The sequence below is a fragment of the Polypterus senegalus genome, chromosome 6 (assembly GCF_016835505.1).
Source record: "Polypterus senegalus isolate Bchr_013 chromosome 6, ASM1683550v1, whole genome shotgun sequence".
Taxonomy (NCBI): Eukaryota; Metazoa; Chordata; class Cladistia; order Polypteriformes; family Polypteridae; genus Polypterus; species Polypterus senegalus.
Window position 1 is genome coordinate 123,219,466 of NC_053159.1, and position 24,166 is coordinate 123,243,631.

The 24,166-nt window shown below is 41.2% G+C and overlaps 1 protein-coding gene across 1 annotated transcript in view; it reads left to right on the plus strand.

Moving 5' to 3' along the window:
* LOC120531529 (ribosomal protein S6 kinase beta-1) overlaps nucleotides 1–24,166 on the plus strand; it is a 56,302-nt gene that overhangs the window by 6,467 nt on the left and 25,669 nt on the right. Inside the window, exons 2-4 of the mRNA XM_039757017.1 lie at nucleotides 17,591–17,634; nucleotides 22,436–22,556; nucleotides 23,330–23,398. Of these exons, the coding sequence (XP_039612951.1) occupies nucleotides 17,591–17,634; nucleotides 22,436–22,556; nucleotides 23,330–23,398 (234 nt within the window). The remainder of the gene's footprint in view (nucleotides 1–17,590; nucleotides 17,635–22,435; nucleotides 22,557–23,329; nucleotides 23,399–24,166) is intronic.

Consider the following 24,166-nt stretch of genomic DNA (forward strand, 5'->3'; position numbering starts at 1 on the left):
ATTGGGTGGGAGGAATTCAACGCAAACATTATCTAAATGTGGAAGCATGTTGTGGGCAGCACAGTTATCAATCAGAAGCCGAATCATCATTTTCTTCTTCATATTGTGAGGTTTCTGAACTCTTTTGGGATTCCCAATGGGACCGACACACCGAAGTGCGTCCCAAAGCGCAATTGCAGCATCTGTGGAAGATGGTTTGTCCAATGCTGGAGCAGGGCAAAAGCAGGCTCACAGAAATGCATGAGGCGTGCTATAAGTCCCTGTCTTGCACCCTAAAATGCGAGGCTGCGTCTCAGTATTTTAGCAAAACCAGCTTTATTCAGCTCGAAACCAGAACAGCATGGTTATTTATTGTAGCGTGATCTGCCACTCTCCTATACACCGACACAGCAGTTAGGCATGGTTGTGGCTAGGGTTAGTGGCCAAGTAATACTGTTCCCTGCATTTACAATGTTCCTTGCATCACCCATCAAGATCTTTTCTGTTTGCTTCAGTGAAGAGCCGAAGCAGAGTTGTGAGCCTGCTGTTGCCCCGGCAATGGATAAACTTTCTTCAACAGACGCGTTGATCGCACTTCGGGACACTCTTCAGTGTGTTGTCCAGTTGGGGGAGGTCCCAGGAGAATTTAGAAACCTCACATTTTCTTGAATGAGTGCCACATTAATAGGAATGTTTATTAAATGAGCATCAGTGTACCACATAAAACCTGCTTTTTCAACGTGTTCGAATGCAGCAGTTCGCATTATGTTTGCAACCCAAGATTTTTCTTCTTTTTTTGCTCGGTCTTTCACAAAAATTTTTTTTTTTCCTAATATAAACTGTTATTTTTGTCTGCCATTGTCAGAAGGATGACAATGAGTTAAATTCCAATGGATGTTTTTCAAATGTTGACGAGCAATAAGCAAAAGGTATTGCTGAAAGCCACCGTAAACAAGAACAGCAAAAACAAGGAAAGTTTGAAGAAAGAAAAAAAATGCACAATGTTTCTGTTTGAGGATCGTTGTGCACAACTGAGCTGCGGCCACAGAACTAACTGCTCTGTGGATGATTCATTCAGGCATTTCAAGGTCTTTTGGGAACTTCGTTGTAATGAAAGTATCTGCTGAATGTATTTAGTAGTAACACAACTTCTATAGACTCATGTCATATGGGGAAACTGTCTGGACCATTAAAAATACTTCATTGTAATGAAAATGTAGTTGTAAAGATATTTGCCGTAATGGAATTTTACCTGTATTGCAAAAAGTTTATGATCCAAATAAATGTTTTTTTTACAAAAGTGATTTGCATTTAGGATAATCACTGTGGAAAACCCAGTGCAGAATAATAAGCCAACTAATTGCTAAAAGTTTTATTTGTTAAATCAATTATTAGGCAAAAAAGTGCAGATTTTTGTGATCTAAAGCACAGACTTGGATATCTTATTTAAAAGGTTGTCACAAAACGAGTCAAAGACAGAAGAAGGTTTGGGGCAGCCACCCATGTAATTTGGTATCCTGGCTGCAACTTCGTTTTCTTTCCAATACCAGCACTGAAGTGCTTACAACAGAGTCCAAAACAAGACTGACACAGAAGGGAAAAGGGAAGGCTTTTAAAGGGGGAGACAGGAAGTGAGGTCATAAGGGTCGGGCACGTGTTCATTGTTCATTGGTTTAGTCCCGGATGTGACATCAGGGGGGCCGGAGCTGGCAAGGTCTGTCTCCATTGGCTCGGTCCCAGAAGTGACGTCCAGAGAGACAGGTGGAACCTCCCGGGTTAGGTCTACAGGGAAGTGAGAAAGAGAGTTAGTGCGCTCTGCCACATCCCGGCATGGCTCAGAACTGCCTTCACTCGAGCCCTTTAGCTGCCTCCCATGCGCGTGTGTGACAAGGCCCCCCCCTCAGCCCAGACCCGTCGGGTCGGGCGACCTTAACCGAGAGGTCGTAAACCCGAGAGAGAGCATCGGCGTTGGCATGGAGAGCACCCGGCGATGAGCGGCGAAAACTTATGCGGCTGCAGGTCAAGAAACCACCGGGTGACCCGCGGATTCGACTCCTTGTGCAGGGCCATCCACTGTAGAGGTGCATGGTCCGTGACAAGGGTGAACTCACGGCCCAACAGGTAGTACCTCAGCTGAGTGATCGCCCATTTAATCGCCAGAGCCTCCCTCTCCACCGCCGCATACCTGGTCTCCCGGTCCAACAGTTTCCGGCTCAGGAACATGGCGGGTGTTGACACCATCGACACTTTGGCTCAGCACGGCTCCCAGGCCTGTGTCCGGCGTCCGTCTGGAGGATGAAAGGCAAAGAAAAGTTAGGTGCCATCAAAATAGGTGCGGACGTAAGGGCCTTCTTCAAGTCACCAAATGCAGCGTCTGTTTTGCAGTCCATACCACAATGTTGGGGCCCTCTTCTTTGTTAAATCAGTCAAGGCGCGCTTTCTCCGAAACCGGGTACAAACCGGCGGTAGTACCCGCTAACCGAAAGGCTTGGACCTGCCGCTTGGTTCGCGGACGGGGCCATTTCAGAATGGCATCAATTTTGGAGCACTGTGGCCTTACGGTACCCGACCCACCAGGTAGCCTAAATATTTGGCCTCGCTTAATCCAAAGAAACATTTCTTGGGATTAATCCGAGCCGGCCTCACCAAGTGTCCGTAATACCGCTTGGACATGCTGTAGGTGTTCCTTCCATGTGCTGGAATAGATGACCACGTCATCTAGGTAGGCAGCACTGTATGAGTTATGAGGCCGAAGCACTTTGTCCACCAGACGCTGAAAGGTTGCTGGAGCCCGTGTAACCCAAATGGAAGGACCGATACTGCCAGTGTCCGCTAGGGGTACTAAGCGCGTTTTTCCTTGAGAGTCCGTTAAAGGAACCTGCCAGTACCCTTTGTCATGTCAAGTGTGGTCAGGTATTGAGCCTGTCCAAGCCTCTCGAGGAGGTCGTCACGCGTGGCATTGGATAGGCATCAAATTGGGAGACTTGGTTAAGCCGGCGGAAGTCATTGCAGAACCTCCAACTCCGTCAGGCTTACCGACGAGCACAATGGGGCTGGACCAGGGACTATAACTCTCCTCAATTACACCTAGTTCCAGCATGCGCTTGATCTCCAGTTCCACTTCAGCCTTTTTTGCCTCGGGAAGGCGGTGCAGGCGTTCTCGGACAACAACCCGGGCTCTGTCACAATGTTGTGCTCAATCAGAGAGGTCCTTCCGGGTGTTCACTGACTACCTCTCGAGCGGTCCGGATAACTGTTTCCAGCTCCTGCCGTTGCCTGGGTCTCAAGTCTGCGCCAAAGTTAAGGTCGTGTGTGTGGCGAAGAGTGGCGGGGCTGGCGGAGGAGGGATCAGGGTCCCTGTCCTTCCACGGTTTCAGCAGGTTCACATGATATACCGCTCCTTTGGCCGGCGATTGGGTTGACTCACCAAATAGTCGACCAGTCCCTTCCTCTCCTTAACCGTAGGGGCCCTGCCAGTGGGCAAGCAACTTAGAGTGGGAGGTAGGCACTAGGACCATGACCCGATCTCCGGGTGGAACTCCCGAAGAGGCGTGCAGCGGTTGTAGTAGCGAACCTGTGCTGCTTGAGCCTCCTCCATGTGACTTTTAAGGACAGGCGAATCTTTCCAAATCTATCGCGTAACTGCGCGATATACTCCAGTATGTTAGTGGTGGGAAGAGCCTCTTCTTCCCAGCCTTCTTTCAAAATATCCAATATGCCCGAGGTTGTCGCCCATACAGTAGTTCAAAGGGGAGAACCCGTGGAGGCTTGTGGGACTTCCGATAGGCAAAAGGACGAGGGGGAGGAGCTGATCCCAGTTCCTTCCATCCTCGCTGACCACCTTACGTAGCATTTGCTTGAGAGTCTGATTAAACCTCTCTACTAATCCGTCGGTTTGAGGATGATACACGAGGTTTTAAATGCTTTATTTTCAGTAATCTGGCAGTCTCCTTGAGCGTCTCCGAGGTGAAGGGGTCCCCTGGTCTGTCAAGACTTCTTTGGGGATCCCCACGCGAATACCCTAGTAATTCCCGTGCGATGGCTTTAGAGGTAGCTGAGCGCAGCGGAACAGCTTCGGGTATCGTGTAGCATAATCCACGAGGACTAAAATGTACTTGTGTCCTCGGGCTGAGGGCTCTAGAGGTCCCACCAGGTCGACCCCGATTCTGTGGAAGGGAACGTCAATCAAGGGAATAGGAACAAGAGGAGCACGGTCCCTCCTAGGAATCTGTCGCAGTTGACACTCCGGGCAGGAAGCGCCAAAGCGGCGAACCTCCTCATTAATTCCTGGCCAGTAAAACCGGGCTTGATCCGCTCCAGAGTTTTTCCCAGGTGGCCACCTAGGAGGTGGGCGTGTGCTAGCTCGCAGACCTGCCGCCGGAAGGTACGCGGCACTAGCAGCAGCCTCGTCTCCTGCCCGTCATGCATTGCTACACGGTAAAGGAGGTCATTATCTAACACAAAGTAGGGGCCCTGTGGCATCGACTGACTAGTGCGCTGGCCATTGACAAGGACCACTGCATTTTTTACAAACTTCAGGGAGTCGTCATTCCATTGCTCCCTTTTGAAAGAAGCCGGCGTCTTTTTAAATTGAAACCGCAACACGGAGAGAGGGTCAGCGCCGACCTCAATGGGCGTGGTTTCCTCCCGCTCCGCCCGGCGTTGGTGGATGGCGTGTCAGCCTGCGGCGCCCGGAGTTGCCACGTCAGCCAGGGCGGCTGCTTCACCTCTCTCTGCCGGCTGATTACACGGCGTGGAGGCAGCTTGAGACGGTTCATCTCCGTCCATAACGAGGCCCAACTTAACCCCGGGAGTGGTATGTGTCTCGCCGCTTTTAATGTCAGACCAGTCCCGCCCTAGTATCACCGGGTGCGGAGGATCAGGAAGGATTGCCACGGTTACTTTCTGGACTGATCCTCCGTAGCTAATGACACAGCGGCGGTGCTGTACCAGCGGGTTTCCCGTGGACACAGGTTATACTGGTCTTGAATTTTAGCCATTGTCGCGGTAGCACAAAGCGGCGGGCAACAATGGAAATGTTGCTGCGGAATCGAGCAGAGCGGAAGTTTTAAACCGTTAACGATCACCACGCCTGTATGCGGGACCGTCAGCGGGTTTGTCAGAGCACACCAAGCCCTCCTCCCCTCCACCTGCATTCCTCCTCGCCTCCAAGCGGTTTTGCGTGCCAGCGGCGCGGACGCCGATGCAAGCTCCGGGTTATACAGGGAGGGGCTAGGTCTTGGGACATACCCGGCTGAGTTTGGCAGAAGGGCGGTTCCGCTCTCCCAGAGTGTGAGGCCGCCCTCTGTGTTTCCAGAAGCTCTATGAGCTCAGACATGTTCTTAAACTGCACGCCCCAGACCGGCTGGGTGAAGCCCTGGGGAAGTGCTTTCAGGAGCAGATAGCACGCTACCTGCTCAATGACCTGGTGGGGCTTGTTTTCCAAGGGCCGTAGCCACTGCCATACTTTTGCCCATAAGGACCAGGCTTGTTTACTGGTCGGCCTCTCAGGGTCCAACCTCCACTTCGTTATTTTACTCACCTGCCAGTCTGGGGCACCCCAAGGTGGTAAAGGGGCTGTGGTTTCACTGGGGGCAGGCACTCTCCCCAAGAGAGCATACTGAGTCCCTCTTGTCTCCCCCCTCCAGGGCAGCCCAATTCGGTGAGCCCCACCCGCACACTCCCTGGCCTCTCTAGACGGCCTAGTTCTGCGTGCTGGGAGCGGAGCCCGCACCGGGTCTCGCCGAACCACGGGGCACCCTCCCCGCCTGAATACTCGGCCCGGTACGCTCCCACCTGGGTGTTTTGCAGGTCCTGTCCCCTTCTCTTCTGGGACTTCTCCATCCTGCCAACTACGCCACTGTCACAAAACGAGTCAAAGACAGAAGAAGGTTTGGGGCAGCCACCCATGTAATTTGGTATCCTGGCTGCAACTTTTTCTTTCCAATACCAGCACTGAAGTGCTTACAACAGAGTCCAAAACAAGACTGACACAGAAGGGAAAAGGGAAGGCTTTTAAAGGGGGAGACAGGAAGTGAGGTCATAAGGGTCGGGCACGTGTTCATTGTTCATTGGTTTAGTCCCGGATGTGACATCAGGGGGGCCGGAGCTGGCAAGGTCTGTCTCCATTGGCTCGGTCCCAGAAGTGACGTCCAGAGAGACAGGTGGAACCTCCCGGGTTAGGTCTACAGGGAAGTGAGAAAGAGAGTTAGTGCGCTCTGCCACATCCCGGCATGGCTCAGAACTGCCTTCACTCGAGCCCTTTAGCTGCCTCCCATGCGCGCGTGTGTGACAGGTATAATTAATAGAATTTGAGTACCTGTATATCTGTAAATTGACTCAGAAATAAGTTTTTAAACATAAATAATCATGTCTAATAGCTCAGGTTTACAGTAATATGTAATTTGGATATTATATTGTCAAAAAATTGAATAGATAGATTAGTATGGATATATTAAAAACAGGTTTGCTGGCCTCTGAATTAATTTTGTGGCAGACGAAATCCCCCAACAAAGCCAAGTTGAAAGGTAGGGAATGTAAAGGGGATTACAGTGTAGAGCTTCTAAAGAATATGTGATCATTCTGGATTATCTGAAATACAGTCATTTGAAAATGCAAGTTAAACCCATGGAAAATGTTTGATTTTTTCAGTATATTTGAACATGTAAACATTGCCTACAGATAAAGGTAATATACTTGAACAAATGACATGTAAAATTGACAGTGTGTGTTCATTCTTATAATAATTTGTTATTATGACCAAGTAAGCACACCCCTACATTTATCAGCACTTCAAATTCATAAAATTAGGATTAGGTGTTCCAGATTATGTGCAAATGGTTAGTACCTCTTTAGGGAGTTTGCAGGTGCACTCTGTCATAAACTGCAGATATTAAGAGACTGATGTTCTCCCAAATTGTTTGAAATCAATAATTCCACTGTAGGGAAAAATAATCTACGAGTGGTGCAGATTTCAAATGACTGCTAATATTTTCAAGAGTGGTGGGCCAGTAAATTCACCCCAAGCACTGACCATTTGATACTAAATGAAGTCTTCAGGAACCCCAAAATATTATCATGGGGTTTGCAGGTGACCCTTGCAAAAACCTTTGCAATCCAAAAAGAACATTAGAGCAAGACTATAGTTTGTCATTGAACATACTGTACAAGCAAAGCCAGTCCCTTCTGTAACACTGAACAAATGAACCAAAGGTGGATGAGTTTAGCCACAGTAACAGTAGACATGTTTGGCACAAACCGAAGACGGCATTTCAGGAGAATAACCTCATAGCTACCTTGAAGCACGGTGGTAGAAATGTTATGGTTTGGGGTTGCTATGTTTCCTCAGGGCCTGGGCAATATGCAGTAATCTGGTCAACTATGATTCTGCAATATATGAAGGTGAGGCAATCTGTCCAGATGTTGAAGTTGAACCAGAAATGGACCTTTAAACATGATAATGGTTTAGAGCACACTAGCAAACCCACCAAGGAATGGTTCAAAAAGAAAAAGTGGAGGGTTGTGGATTGGCCAAGTCAAAGCCCTGATTTGAATCCCATTGAAATGTGTTGGGGGATTTGAAAGTGGCAGTACATGCAAGAAACAAAACACAAATATCTTGTAACTAAAGGAATCTGACATGAAGGAGCGGTCAAAAGGGGGCAGAACTAGCTTCTGAGGCCAAGGGTGTACTAATGTTTTTTTCCAATAGACCATTATATCTGTTGATGTTTTTTGTTAAATAAAAGATTGAAAGTCAAATTTTCCTTGTGTTTTTTTATTCAAGTATATCACCTTTATCTCTAGGCACTACTCTACTACTTGCCTTTTCAAATCTATATATATAATTCACTAAGGACACGCACGACAGTGAGCACAAGTAATTCAAAGCCCCGCCCAACAACTCTAACTCTCCTCCCATGTCCACCCTCAAAACCGGTCCCGCCCACACGCAGCCGACACGGCATTTCTCACCAAGCATCTGCAGTACGTTTAAATCACTCAGTCCAATCCAGCAGTAGCTCTACGAAAGCTTTTCGAGGAAAACTCGGGCAGAATTTACGACGCTACAATGCCCAACATGTCACACCAATGTTGCAGCGATTTTCATCGGAGAAGATGGCGACCCGAATGCCAAAAGGGACATTTGCATCTGTCCCAAAGGCAACTCTTGTAGACAGATTTCCACACTTAGTATGAATTGCATTCCTATGGTTTACCCACTTTTATTCCCTTACGGAGACATTGGCTGGCACAAAGATTTACTACATGTTCCAGATAAAAGAACCGCCAAGCGAAGAAGGCTTACTCAATCCCAATTTTATGCATATAGATTAGCAATGAGGAATATATTTAGTATTTTGCACTCCAGCGGCGAACTATTCCAACAGTACGTCGTAGATGCGTATGTTAAAACAGAGGGTGTGCGACTCAACTCTCAGTTTAGATCAACAAGATTTGCGCATGGAACAATACAAAGGACTGTCAGACGCACTGCAAGCAAACGCTGAAAATAAAAACATACGTTTAGGCAAAATTTTCATATTACCGTTCACATTTCCAGGTAGTCCAAGTTACATGCAACAAAACTAGCAGGTTGCCATGGCCATAGTACGTAAATTTGGACAGCCTCATTTATTTATCACTTTCACATGTAATCCTGCTTGTCCGGATATTCTACATGCACTGTCGGATACCCAAAGACCGGAGCGCACGCAGACCTGATATCCCACATGCTGTTTACTCTTCACAATAATACTAACAACCAGCCACAGTCAGTTGTACGTGGCTTTTTCTAGGGTTAGATCTTTCGACTCATTATCTGTCGTCACCACCAAAACACCTATTCACACCTGCGTCTTTCAAGAAGTATTTATTTCTTCTTGATTTCTGAATTCCTTTCTCACAGTTTTCCGTTCCTATTCTTATACCGCCGTGTGCTACAGCGGGCTTCGGCTAGTATGTTATAAAAGTAAACAATTTCTATAGGGTGTACTTACTTTTTTCACTTGACTTTATCTTGCCAAGTGCTCATACATTTGTCCACTGACATTTTCTGTTTAGTAGCTAAAAACCATCTTAAAATCAAAGCTAAAAAACTCAAACATTATTATGTCAGTACCACATACATTAGTGAATCCCAAAATTATTCAGGATATTTTCATTTTCACATTCTTTAAAACTGCTTTTGGAACAGCATCTACTATATTTGTTATGTGAGCATACAGGGGAGATCTTAATCAGTTAATAAGTAATGTACTCTTTTAAATGATTAATGCTTCAAGGTAATACGATTGCATCTGAGAGCTGATTGGTAAAATGATTGCACTTTAAAAGCATGCACAGATCATGTATTTTAATTTCTGAATTAATTCTATAATGGGATAAAAGGGTCAAGAATGGCAGCTTTATTTGTCTTGAATGAGCAGCAGGATGTTCCTGCTAGTGCTGGGCAGTATGACCAAAATTCTATATCACAGTATTTTTCAAAGTTATACCGGTTTAATTGTATTCAACAGTATTTTTTTTCCATGCATGAGTGGATGTTAGCCACATTTTCCACTGCAGTAACTGCAGTAAACTGGCTAAGAATAACCTATTCCACTGTCATGAGAATTGTACATTGTACAAAAAAACAGTATTAACACAAGTTTGTATGGCCCCATAAAGTGATAGTTTTCAAGGGGGTGGCACTAATGAAGAGCAGGAATCACATTGCATGACAGTTGCAGTCAAAATATAGAACCTTTTTATTGGACAAATTTTGCAAACAACTTAAACTATCATTTTGACAACATATTTTCAGGCATCCAAAGAGGCATTTAGACTTCGTAAAATATCCAGCGGTGCTTGTATTGCACTGAACATGTCTTAGAAAAAGAATAAATAGTAAATATTTTTTGTAAACCAACTACACTTTCTGTTAATCTCTGTCCACTGACACCTTAGCTATATGGATTGTGATGGCATTTGTTATCTCGATCCACCGCTTGCTTTTTTTGTTGTAGGCAGTACCTCTAGGAAATGCGTCTACAAGTGACATCTGACTTGAGTGTCCTCTGACTTTTTCAGTTTTATCTGAGGATGTGTAGAGTGCCAATCTTAGTTCCACATATTCATGGTATTCCAAAGCATGTTTATGGCTAAGGTGGTGCAGCAAATTGCTCGTGCTGCTGCCTTCAGCAACAACTTTAGCTCGACAGCATTTGCAGTAAATAGTTGTTTTGTCCACATCCGACCTTTTAAAACCAAAGTATCTCCAGACAACAGACACTGCTCCTTTTTTCAGCAAAACTTCTTCTGTGTCATCATGTTCAATTTTATCGTCTGCTACAGCTTCAGTTTCGGAATGTTCTCTATCCATTTTCATCACTCAATACCTCCACTAACGCATGTACTCCATTGCATACTTGTTTAGCGGTGTAGCAGTGAAAAAGATCCCCCCCTTAAACAGGTTCCCGCAGTGCCATGTTCCGAACATTGTTTAGGCTATTTAAACTAATTTTGCGGTATAAGAAAAATCCATATCATAAAAAAAATAAAAAATGGTTTTTGGTATGAACTGGTATTCCTCCCAGCACTAGTTCCTGCTTTATTAAGTTAAACCATGCTATATTCCCGCAATCCTGAGCTGAAAGTCAAGTACTGAGAGCACTGAAAAGGTAAAAGATGTTATATAAAAGTCTTTAAAAAGACTCCAAATGTTTTCAGACCATTATATTGTTACTAGCCAAAGCTCGCCATAGCATACGGCAGTGAAACAATAGGAACGGAAAACGGTGAGAAAGGAATTCAGTAAACCAAAGGCTTAGGAAACCACCGTCGCAGTATAAGGAAAATAGCAAGGAGCGAAACCAATGCCTATGATCGAGAGAGTACCTTCCTGTAGCAGGCTACGGAAACATAGACATACATAGATAGACGCCGCATTCACGGTGTTGCCCAGTCGACACGGTAAGTCAGCGCGTCCACACTATTGCGAGTGGTAAAAGTGCCATTTAAACTAATAAAGGTATAGACGTGGAAACCGGGTTTTCTGATTAAAAAACAATATTGTTTTAAACAGTATCGTTTACATACAACAGATTTTGGCGAATTGTTTACATGCAATTATTTATATCCATTTATACACTAAATGTGTGCATATCCCATGGTCTTAAAGTTGGCGGGCGGGGCTCTCTGTCTTGCGTGGCTCAGAGGTGCATGTGGACTTTTGCACAGACGAAAGCGACTGAGGCTGTGTTTGGTGAGTTGTTGCGTGCCTCAAGAGCGACACTGGACTCGGGAGGATGGTTACATTTGGCGTGTGTGGCTCTGTAATGCGTATCCCATGACGCTGTAGGAGGGTTAGAGTTGGCAGGCGGGGCCCTGTCATGCTTGCACTAACTGTCTTGTGCGCCCTTAGTGAATTATATATATATAGATACTAGGAGGTTTCACCCCCCCGCCAGCGGTACACACCGTTGTGAAGAGGGGGGCTGAACGCACCCCAAGGAGACGCGGTCGCTCCTCTGAAACCCCCTCTTAAATGGTGATACATTGGAAAACAAATTGGGGTTTTTTTTTTTTTAACCGCCTCTTTGCTCGATCAGCTGCTGGCTTGCTGCTGCTCCAGTGCCGCGTGATCTGCATTTTGTGCGGTACTTCAAACATTAAAAAGCCTGTATAGCAGCTGTCCTTTTCTCTCACTGCCTTGTTTCTCTTTTTTCCCCCCCCCCAGACATCCTCAAACCTTATTCGATCTCTTTCGCTGTTCCGCTATTTCACTAAGTAATATTTTCCATTTGTTTGAGCTAATGCGGTCTTTACTGTAATTTTTTTGAGACTTTTGAATTTTCCTACTTCCATTATCTCTAACCTGCTCTGCATGTGTATCACAGGACTTGCTTCCAAAGGTTGTAAGTATGACGGGACATGAAAGTGTCTCCCTTCAAAAGATCACATCTCTTTGCAGGAAAAAAGTCTCGTCTCGTCCCAAGATTTTTTTTTATAATAGAGAGATGTAATGCAGCTGTCTGTCTTTTCACAAGTTTACACTTTTCACTCAATGTACAGTATAGTACTCGCCCAAAATTCGCGGGGGTTACATTCTTAGAGCACCTGTGAATTGTGAAAAACTGCGACTTTTGGATGTGGTTAAAAAATGCCTTTTTAATGTCTATTTTTATAGTTTCAACCCTAAATACAGTATGCCCCCAAAGCACTTTAATTTCCTTGCAAACTCGGCTTAATACATTAATACATTACTTAAAAACAGAATGTAAAGGTAAAACCGTATACTGTACTGTACTGTTATGTCTCCCGCGGTGCTAGAATGTAAAATACCAATGTTACCGCTATACGTAATTCATGCAAGTGCATTTTCTTTGTTATGCGCTGTAGTTTTCTTTATCAGTAGAGTAAATACATAATAATTTCATTTAATTAAAATACAGTAAAATGTATGGGTACTCACCAATGATGAATAATATTGATGATGATGATAAAGTAGCTGTGCAGTACGATGCACAGGATTTAAAACTCCTCGGGTGGTGCCTCTTCTTCAGGAGGAGTCGTATCTTTGGATGGGTCTTCTTCTGGTGGGGTTTCGTGCTGGCTTTTCTTTATAGGTTTCAGGAACATTGTGATAGGAAGTTGCTACATTGTCTCCTGTAGCGAATTGCTGGTACAATTTCCGTGCTTTCTCACGGATGATGTTACCGTCCAAGGGGATGTTTTTCTTCCTGCAGTCGGTGATCCACAGTGCCAAGGCAGATTCCATCCTGACGATATTTTTATTCCTTACAGTCTTTACCTTTTTGACATTATCACAGAAACTTACAGATGCAGTACTCCAGATCGCTACTTCATTCTTCTTTATGTAGCATATGGTGTTTTCATTAATGCCATAGTGGCGCGCTACTGCAGCATAACTTTTTTAGTTCCCGGAGCAAATCCAGTAGTTCAGCCTTCTCCTGGAGTGTTTTAAACTTCTTCTGGTGCTTAGGCTCAATTCCAGAAGCCTTATGGCGCTTTTCCACTGCATAGTACGGCACGACACAGTTCAGTTCAGCTCAGCTCACTTTTGGGGGGTTTTCCACTGGGAACAGTACCTGGTACCTGGTCCTTTTTTTAGTACCACCTCAGCCGAGGTTCCAAGCGCGCCGAACCGTTACTAAAACGTGACGTGTAAACTCTGTTGGTCACTGTTTGGCCGGAGAAAATCGTCATTACTGCGTCACTGAACTTGCGACACGAGACACAACAGACCCGCTAGATTTTTAGCACAGCCAGCGAAGGTTCGGACGCACCATTTTGTTTTAACCAAAAATGGCTGTTTCGTGGTCTGTTGAGGAAGTACAGACGTTCCTCTCGTTGGTAGCGAGGCGGATCCAGCGAGAGCTGGATGGGGCGACGCGGAATGAAAACGTTTTTCAGGAGGTCGCTTGTGGCGCATTTACGATGTCACGGCAGTAGAGACGGCGCAACTATAACGACACGTGAATAATCCCGCCCACTCTAAAGCGGTACTAAACTGCAGTCGAAACGCAAACCGAGCTGAACTAAGCCGAACCAAGGTGAGCTGTACTGAACCGTGCTGTGCCGTACTATGCAGTGGAAAAGCGCCATTAGAAAGTGCAGGGCGATTCGTGTGTTTAAGAATAACAGTGGAAAACTCGAGGACAGTTAGCTAGAGACGCATCACAAAGCAGCAGCCAATCATCAGCAAGAAGAAATAAATAACGCTTTGGGATTTGTTACTTGCACCATCCCAAACCGGGGTGGTAAACCCACTCACCTAGAGACGCATCACATGGCAGCAATCAATCAGCAGCAAGGAGAAATGAATAACGCTTTTCGGATTGGCTACTTTCACTATCCAAAACCGCGTTACTCTCAGCGGTTGCTTCCTTTTCTCTCTACAGCACAATATTGCCACAAAAAAGCCATAGAAAATTGCGGAGGATAATTGTGCTTTCCGCTAACAATTAATAGGTTCAACGAAAATATCCGAGAACGACTGAGTCCGCGAACCCTGAACTGCTACTTCGTGGGGGTCTACTGTACTTACATCATCTTGTTTTTTGAATTTCTCTAGTTTATTTTCAATGTTGAGTGCTTCTGCAGTGATCCTTCTTTTTATATTCTTGTTATCCAAAACCATTACATTCTTTTAAAAAAGTGTCTGTCCCTTGACCCTACGGGCTCGTTTATACTTCATGCTCAGAAAGCTTATGCGCCGGCATCATTGCTGCCACGCGTTTCTAGCATTCATTTGATGTGTCCTCTGAGCAGGTCCTCAGGTATTAATGCGACATGTGCGCAAGTTGCAGTACCAGAAAAAAGACGGGGGGGGGCGCAGTGTGTTAAAAGTTGGAATGTGACGTCAGAGTCTCCGTTTACTATCTACTGTACATGAAACAGAAAGCTGCTTTGAGAATCCTCCGGGATCAATGTGCGCGCATTGATGTTTGATGAATGGTTCGATGTGGTGAAGCAAAATGCTGACATACATTCGCATGCCGATGTGTATTTTATTTTTTTTTTTTGCAACTTCACAACATAATGTACAGCACTGTATTTGAGCCACAGAGGAAAAAAATAAGGACGCAGTGAAAAGGTGTATTTTATGATTAAAGTGAAAATTTCAGTTTTAATCTCGAAATGTCCATTCTGACCTCGTAGCTTACTTTATCATTAAAGCACACCGTTGTAAACGTCATCCCAGTTTTTAATCTCTACGAGCTTCTGGGACTTCCTCCTGACCTGACAGCAAATAGTAATAGATCACCACACAGAACACATTTAATGTATGATATTCCAACTCTACAAATTTAGAATCTTTAGATTTATACTTGATATCACTTTCATGATGAAATGCATTAAAGTATGTATGTTACATGTTACAGATAAATTGTTAATTTCATTTAAATAATGAAATAACTACACACATGGGGATGACACAGTGGCGGAGTGGTGGCGCTGCTGTCTCATAGGGAGTCACGTCGCTGGTATTCCCTGCCTGGAGTTTGCCTGTTTTCCTGCTGGGTTTCCACACTGTGCTCTGGTTTTCTTCCAAAGATATGCAGATTTGGTGACACTAAAATGACGTGAGTGTATGTGAGTGCTTGCATTCACCTTGCGATGAGCTGATGCCCCGTCTAGGGATTGTTTCTGCTTCGTGCCCAATGCTAGCTAGAATGGGCACATCCCTGGATTGATGGATTTAATCATTAAACATCCTTTTCAGAGATATTGCAGTGAGATGTCATCAGAATTTAATGGCTGTTCCAGGCAATTCACAACACGGTGAAGCCGAACCTGTTCTCACCATGATGATATCTCTCACCGCCACCTTCTGGATTCCTCCAGATTTACGTAAAGTACACGCACAAGTATAAACAGTACAACACTTGCGTAGTAGGAGCGTCCACTGGAGCATGCGTCGTGTGAAGTATAAACCCGGCCTTAGTCGTTCTAATTTAGTAATCAGTGAAAGCCACAAGATGGAGCCAATAGGTTACCCAAGTTTTGGTTGGTATTGGACTGATTCAAGAAGTGAAGACCTCAGTTTTGTCACAATAAATTCAGAACTAATTGTTGTTTTTGTTGGGCACAATGTTGCATTTTATTTCTAAGTATTGTATTATTGTTCACATATATATATATCAACATTTTAGAACAATGACATTTTCTATGTTCCATTTTCACATTTCAGTGGAGAAGTAGTACTGGGATTAATTTACATAAATGAAATTAACTGCCCTTAACTGAACTTTCTAACATAATTGATCATGCTGCAGTTTTTTTCCCACTTTCGACCATTGTGTTTTCTATCCAGAAATACGATTTGCTTTATTTTTCCTAAGATCCTAGGAGCAGTTGGTTTGCTTATATACACAGGAACAGATTAGTTTTCCTAAGCATACTTGTTAACATTTTGCCCAGCTTATTTTGAAAATGTCTGTTATAGAAGTGGTATCATAATGATTATATAGATGTGGTAGAAAGTGAGTTAACTTATTTTAAAAATTTGTTGTCATTTTAAAGTTTGTCTGCCATTTGTTGTCTAGTAGTTTTTCCATTTAAAATAATATATTCTAAAACATAAAAATAAAAAAAAAAGCAAATCTAAAAATGGAATTCTCAAAAACAGCCATGGTTCCTGTGTACTATTGATTCATTCATTTTATACCTTCTTATGCTAGTATAAGCAGAACAATAAGAACAAGCAATGTACATTTCTTATTTAAGTTAACCATCCAATGTGGCATAGTGCTGAATTTGCAGGATTAAAACAGAAAAAAAAAATCATTAATTAGAGACCGGAACTGACCTCTGAATTGAAATTGGTTTAAGCAAAAACCATCTGCTGCATTAGTACACCTGGGAATAAGGGATGATGGGTATTGGTTCCAGCCATATAACCGATGGTGCCTGCATATGCTCTGGTTTCCTGTGACCCTAAATTGGGTTAGGCTATTTTGGAAATTGGAGGAATGAAAACCTCAGTTATACATCAAGAAGTCATGTGGTGTTGATCCCAGTGCAATTTCAGTAAAAAGTGGTCACAGAGTGCTGGGTCATAGGAAGAGCATATTCATCACACTGCTTTTATCTACCTGCTAATTTACGTGACAAGCAAGCAGCTGTTTTTCAACCTGATCAGCATTTCCAGCTGTATATCTAATTTAACTTGTTGAATCTGTTTAATTTATCTTAGATGTGACTACTATTAAATCATTTATGTTCTCAAAATATTGGAGCCAGCACCCATATTTTTATTTGGTCTTTTAATTAACCCTTTAAACCCAGCCTTATTTTGGGGAGTTTTCTGATGCTTTGATTTAAGTGGCTATAACGTAATCATTCTTCACTCAATATTCATGTCCCTCCACTCCACCTCAAAATAAAATGTGTGTATATGTACATTTAAGCAGTGTTTAACTGCCAGTATTAATTCATTGAATCAATGTTTTAAGAATATGCATATTTTTGTTAGGCGAATGTTGAAAACTCCTTTTTTAAATTAAGCTTTGTTTCAGATTAGTACAGAAGAAATTAAACAATATGACAGCTTGGAATTAAGAAGTATTTTATTTTCTTTAATGCCATATGTATTATGGGTAAATATTTTCTTTATATATTGTATTAGTTAAATGTGTATTTTAAAGGTATTTATTTTATTATTTTTATGTTCATTGAACAATAAGCCTACAGAATTTTGTTTTGTTAATAATGTACAGGTAAAAACTGTGGTCTACAGTTTAATTATAAAAATACCGAAGTTAACACAACACTCTTACTATAGAATACCTGTATAAAATTTCTCCCCGTCTAGTTGTGCAGGAGCTTAGTATAAAAGGTTTTTAAAGAGATTTAAAAAAAAAAAATCTGAATCTGTATCAGAATCGACCAATCCACTAAAATGATATTGCCGATAAAAAATAAAAAAAAAAGTTATCCCTACTGTCTGGTAAGTTCTTCTGAATACATACTGTGTATACATATACAATAATTGCATTTTTAATGTCCACTCATATAGTAGTGTTTCATGTAGTGTTTTGTTTTTTTGGCTTCACAAATATATATTTTCTATCAATGACATATGTTTTTGTTTATTTTGTTCCAGATTCAGTATGGTGACTACATGGATCATGGCAGCAGCTATGAATTGTAAGTCTTTGTGCTTGATCTGTGATTTCTGTGAGTTCAGTACCTGTTTAGTTTCACACAGGTTCCCTCAAAGATGGAGCTACCACTTGTTATCATCTCAAAATATGCAAGCATGCAGTCACATTGATTATTAGAAGATAAATAGTGGAAGTTTAGATATTTATTCAAATACTATTTTGAAGTACTTATTTAAATAATTTGTGGGTGGAATGCCCCTTTTTGTCACTGAATTTATATTTTTGTTTGTACTTTATGTATGTTAATGCTTCATTATTTTCAGTTTTGTTTTTTTGTTTTTTTTTTTTTTTTAGGATTTTTTTTTTTTTTTTAATACTAGGGGGCTCCGCCTCCTGCTCACTTCACTCGCCCACCCCCGTGTTTGGTTTACCAGATATACAATACAATACAATACAATTTATTTTTTTTATATAGCCCAAAATCACACAAGAAGTACCGCAATGGGCTTTAACAGGCCCTGCCTCCTGACAGCCCCCCAGCCTTGACCTTCTAAGAAGACCACAAAAAACTCCTCAAAAAAAAACCTTCTAGGGAAAAAATCGAAGAAACCTTGCGAAAGGCAGTTCAAAGAGAGACCCCTTCCCAGATAGGTTGGGCATGCAGTGGGTGTCAAAAAGGGGGTCAATACAATACAATACAATACAGTACAATACATAGAACAGAATAAATCCTCAATACAGTATAAAAATGAAAATACTAGAAGTACGGAGTAGAATTTCACAATAGATGATATCCCATAATATGATTTGGATTTGTTTTAAGTCCTTAATACCTCATTCATCAAGCTCCCCTCCCCCATTTTGTCATTCCACATCTGAAATAGCGCTACTCAGATGAAAGGACCCCTCTTTCCCACGATTCCTGCGATCCTCCATCTGGGATGACTTTACCTTAGGCAGGCAATATACATTTTAAAGAGATTGTTATTTTCTTGGGAATTGTTACATATGCATTATTTTCACTTTTACTTTAAAAAGTTTTGTAAAAACAATACTTGTCCTTTATTTCTGGCCCCATGCGTGGTTACATCTCTTTCTTGCCAAACATACTGTATAATGCTGCTTGTGTTGTGAGGGGGCGGCAGCGAGCTGCCTCTTCTGCTTGTCGCATGTCATAGTTTTAAGAGCTGGGAGCACATGATGCTTGTCTGGCAAAAGCAATCCAACAACTGCTAGGTTAGATTTCTGTGGACTTGTTTTAAATGATGGCTCACTGCCTGGTCTCGCGTGACATTGTAAAAACAATACTTGTCCTTTATTTCTGGCCCTGGGCGTGCTTAAATTCTTTCTTGCAGGACGCATAACGCTGCCTGCGTTGTTGAGGTGGGGGAGGCTGCTGTCGCACTGTCCTTCGACCTTTTTAAAGCCTGTCCAGCCGCTCTCCTTTTTGCTACTTTGTGTCTCTGCTGCACGCGTTGTGATTGCTTTTCCGTGATCATAAATATACACCTGACCGAATTGCGTTTTCTTTGAAATTAAACGTTTCGTTGCTTTAACTGTTGCAGGTCCACAGATTCTTATAGCGTATTTTCCATTATTGTGTAAATCTACGTTTTGTGCATTGAATAATGCAAATGTGAAAAGACTTTGTTTTCTGCTCTTTTCCTTTTATTTCTGACCTATCTTTGTCCTGCTGTTTTTTCAATTACACCTGGTCTTGATTATTAATTTCCTTTTTTTTGCGCTAATGCGTTCTTTTATTCGTCGACGTTTCATTTATAACATATTGTCCTTTATATGCTTTATATGCACTGAGACATATCCTGTATTTATCTGCTTCAGTGTTCTATGCAGGAAATATTTGTATCCAATGTTACCTATATCTTTCAGTGTTTTCTGAGACTCTGTGAAGCGCACTGAGCATGGGACAGTTGATGTATAAATAAAACTTATTATTATTATTAAAACGTAGACCTGACAAGCATGATAAAGTCAAGAAACATTTCTTCTGGAAAGGCAGTAAGCACAAGTGACCATAGTACATGAAAGACAAAGCATGGAGTGACAACCTGAAAAAGAATATCTTACAGAGCAGTGAGTCCAAATTTGAAATGTTTGGTTTACAAAGATACTAGTATGCCAGAATAGTTTTGGCAAAGGAATATATTGGAGCCTGTCTGCAGGCTTCTGTGACACACAATGACATTTTTGGTACAGGAGTCCATTTCAGCCAGCAATATACGAAATCATTCTGTACCTTCTAGAAAACATTTTACTGGCAAAAATGTAATCTTTCAGCATGACATCCCCAGTCACACTGCAGACAGACGTAAGTAGGATCTATCTAGAGAGGAAGTCTGCAGATAGAACCCAAATAATATGAGGTTGACCACCTCTGACCCCCATCCTCAACATACTTGAAGCTGTGTGGATAGGGATGAGAGCAAAAAGAAGGTGAAGTTGAATGAAGAGCTATGAAATATACTGGAAGAAATTACCACAGGACTACTTAAAATACAGCAGTCTATCAAAGTATTTTGTTTCAGTTTTGCAGTCTAAAATACTGACTTGTATTAATAACATATCATTCTTTTTACTTTTTTTGTATCTTTATTTTTTTTATAATGTAATATAGTGATTTTTCCCAAGCAATTACATGATTACTATCCCAATAACTAGCTGTAAAAGTGATTTTCTTCAGTGACCCAAGAGCATAGCACAGTGCTGAACGCATATGACGTGATGGTATTTCAAAATAGTTATGCACGTATTTGAACAGTCATAATAGTTTGCAAATAGACAATGAAAAAGTAAAAGCAAATTGAAATATGTTTCATTCTACATGGAGTATACAGTATAAAATGATATTTCAGATGTAACTTTAGAGCCAAGAGGCAAAAAGCTTCCATTAAAGACATTGACAGGAAAATCAGTGTTGCTGAGCAGGTGTATATTTAGACATCAGAAAGACAAAGTAATACACATTTTTGGTGGATCTGAATTTAGTCCAAGTGTATACTAAATGCTGGCTACTTATGCCTTTCAGATTTAAAATCTGTATTTAGAATTGGATATGGTGCTTCAAAAACAGAAGAAACCAACTGCATTGTTTGTCATTTTTCTCCAATTGCAGGCTGCATGTTACTTGAATATAGACATCTTGCAGTTCCACTTCATGTCAGTGGATGTTGCTGTATAAATCTCTTCTCTGTTGAATTCATGCATTTAGAAGTTTGTTGTCAGTATTGGAAAGACTGACTCGTTGATAGCCAGCAAAGAAAAGGATAGGAAAAAATCAAAAAGTGGCATGAACCTTGCACATAAAAAGTGATGGATAAACTAATGGATGTCAAAATCTAGCCTTGACCTTGGTTTATTCCCTTTGTAATGTGCTTAAAGAGAAATGGGGTCATATTTTACTTTATTCATATTCACCTATATTTTCTGCTTTCTTTTTCTTTTTTGTTGGGAGTGCTGTGTAACATTCAAGTACAATGTCCTGAATTTTAATATATATGCAATTAATACATCCTTATAAAGCTATCAGATATCAACTATATCTGAGAAATGTTGTACTTTTGCTATGCAGACAAAACAATCTTTGTCACCTCCAAACATCTGCTACTTTCTGCACAAGTGGAGACAGTAGCTGCATCATTCCAAAGTTGGAAACCGTCACTGCTGACTCGGTTAGTCAGAGTATGCACACCATTATTTTGTCTTCGCACTTGCCTAGCAGAATACGTTGAGTATATTCAGTGAATACAAAAACGTTTCCTTTAGTTAGTCTGGTGCTTATTGAACTATCTTACACTCACATGAGTAGTTATATTCAATGTTTGTATTACAGCCCATGTGTAATAGTACACCAGTACTCATGTTTATACCTCTAACTTCATACCCTTTTTTATTCTAGGTACATTTTTAGACTTTAGTATCAACAAAGGTATATAGGAAGTCAAGCATCTGGAAACTTTTAGTTTATTCAGACTAAGCTTTGAAAACAACATTCTGTAAAACAAGGTCCACATGTTTCTTTGATGAGCATATTTTAAACTGATAGTTTGTGTGATTCATTTTCAAGGCATGCAAAATCTCAGTAAAATGTGTTTTTGTTGTCTTAAATGGTGTGGATAGTATGAATAACTTTAATTGATTTAAAAAAATTACATTATTAGAGTGAAGCACATATTGTACCATAAGGAGCGAAACTATTGCATTTGCATCTAGTATCTATTTTAATGCAAATAAAAGAATGATGTTGAAAATATTGCTGCTCTTGTGACAACTTATTTTTTTGTCATTCGCATTTCATCTTTTTTTTATGAAAGTAATTAAATTTGTAGCAAAAGGATTATAAGCAGTTCGTATTTACTGTGCTTACAAGTTAGAAATTACAGGTAAAGCAAGTATTTTATTTATATCTAGCTTGTGTTTCTGTAACTGTGCACTCTTAGTATAGACACTTCATCAAATTATTGTATGGAGCTTCCATGTTTGCATTTAAAAATGAGTAAAAGTATGACACCAATCTTGGGTTTGAGGCATTGCAAGACTGAAAATAAAACATTTCATTTTTTTCCTGTTGTGCATATTATTTGTGTGTGTACTGTAAAGATAATGTTTCATGTTTCTTACATGGCGTAGTCCTTGGTCATAGTTGTTTACAGCTCCATGGCATTTATTTGTTTTACATTTTAAAATCCTTCTTGGTGTTTTAAAAGTTGGTTTGGAAAGTGGATTTTCAGACACATGTATTTTTCTAGTCTGGTCTGAGCTATTTGTTTTTCTTAAACTTGTTCTCAATTTTATACTTTTCTTCCTTGCTTATTTTTTTTTTTAAGCGATATGGAACACTGTGAAAAATTTGAAATTTCTGAAAACAGTGTAAACAAAGGAACTGAGAAAATTCGTCCAGAATGTTTTGAGTTGCTTCGTGTCTTAGGAAAAGGTGGTTACGGAAAGGTAAACATTTTTTCATTCCCTATACTTCTTTATTACTAAAGAACAGTCCAGAGCATTGCTCACATGACTTTATCTCCCTTCATTTATATTTATATAAAACATCTGCAGGTTCTTACATTTCTAAATTGGTCTCTTTTGAGTAGACCGGCACTCTGTTCAGGATTAGCTTCTGCCTTACTCCCAGTATTGCAGGGATTGACCCCAGTGGGTGTCTTTCTTAGAAAAAGGAAGGATGGATATATAATAAAAATAAATGGTTTACAATATTTTTTTTTCCTGTTGTTGGCAATTATTTTTGAATGTAAAATAACTTTTCATTAGTTGCTTGAAAGTAATCTTAGTTTGATTATATGCAACAGCATTGTCTCAGCATTAAAGTACCCCAAAATGAGAAAATGTGTGTGTTTTAACACTTAAATATATGAGGGCTGTAAATGTCTCAAGGGAGAGCAAAAACAGCACAATTGTAATTTAAATGGATGAAACAGCGGGTGCTATGGCCTTTTTACATTTTTGTGAAACGCCACATGAAAATAGTGTCTGTCTCCCTCTTACTCTTCTTTAAGTGGTATTTTCTTATAGATCTAGTTTAAATGAAACTTCTGTTGATGCTTTTATAAAATATAGTGACTATCAAAAGAAGAAATTTCAGTTCTACATGGAAAGTGTTGTCTTTTATTGAAGTTCTCATTAATATTTTAGTGCAACTACAGCAAACATGAATATGAAAATGTTTTCTAATTTTAGTCTTCCGTATTCTTATTATTTTCCAGGTTTTCCAAGTCAGAAAAGTGACTGGGGCCAACTCTGGGAAGATATTTGCAATGAAGGTTTTAAAAAAGGTACAAGTTAGTGAGATTTTTTGTAAATAATTGTAAAAGATTCAGGTTTAAAAATAAGCTTATCTTAGTTGACAGAATTTATACCATATTTACCATTTTATGTTTAACAAGTTCCCTGGTATTTTTCTGGTAGACAACAATACGTTGTGTTATTCCATTAATTATGCTTTTGAAATAGATGGAAAAGTTATTTAATAATTAGACACACAACTGGAAAATTCAAAGCAATGTCTGGAAAACTTGAAAAATAAAAGAAGAATACTCACCTACAGTGATCCCTCGCTATATCACGCTTCGACTTTCGCGGCTTCACTCTATCGCGATTTTTTTCTCATACACGCTTACGTCACTACGCATGCGCTTTCTGAGAACTTTTATCTAAGCCCTACGATGGCTCCTAAACGTGCTGCTTTTTCTAAGCCTTCTGACAATAAAACTAAGCGCCGGAAGAAGATGCTTACTATCCAGGAGAAGGTGAAACTCTTGGATATGATTAAAGATGGCAATACCCTACAAAAGCCTCCTCACGCATATGAAAAGACAGCGCCAGCAACTGCCTATCAAGATGTTCTTCAGCCGCGCACCCAGACACCCAGTTTCTTAGAAAATTGAAATCGAAGTAAAGAAAGAAATTATTGAAAAGTTTGAGTTTGGCGTTCGTGTTACTGATCTTGCCGCCGAGTACAAGAAGTCAAAATCTACAATTTCGACTATTCTAAAGCAGAAAGAGTCTATTAAAGCAGCTGATGTTGCAAAAGGAGTTACAGC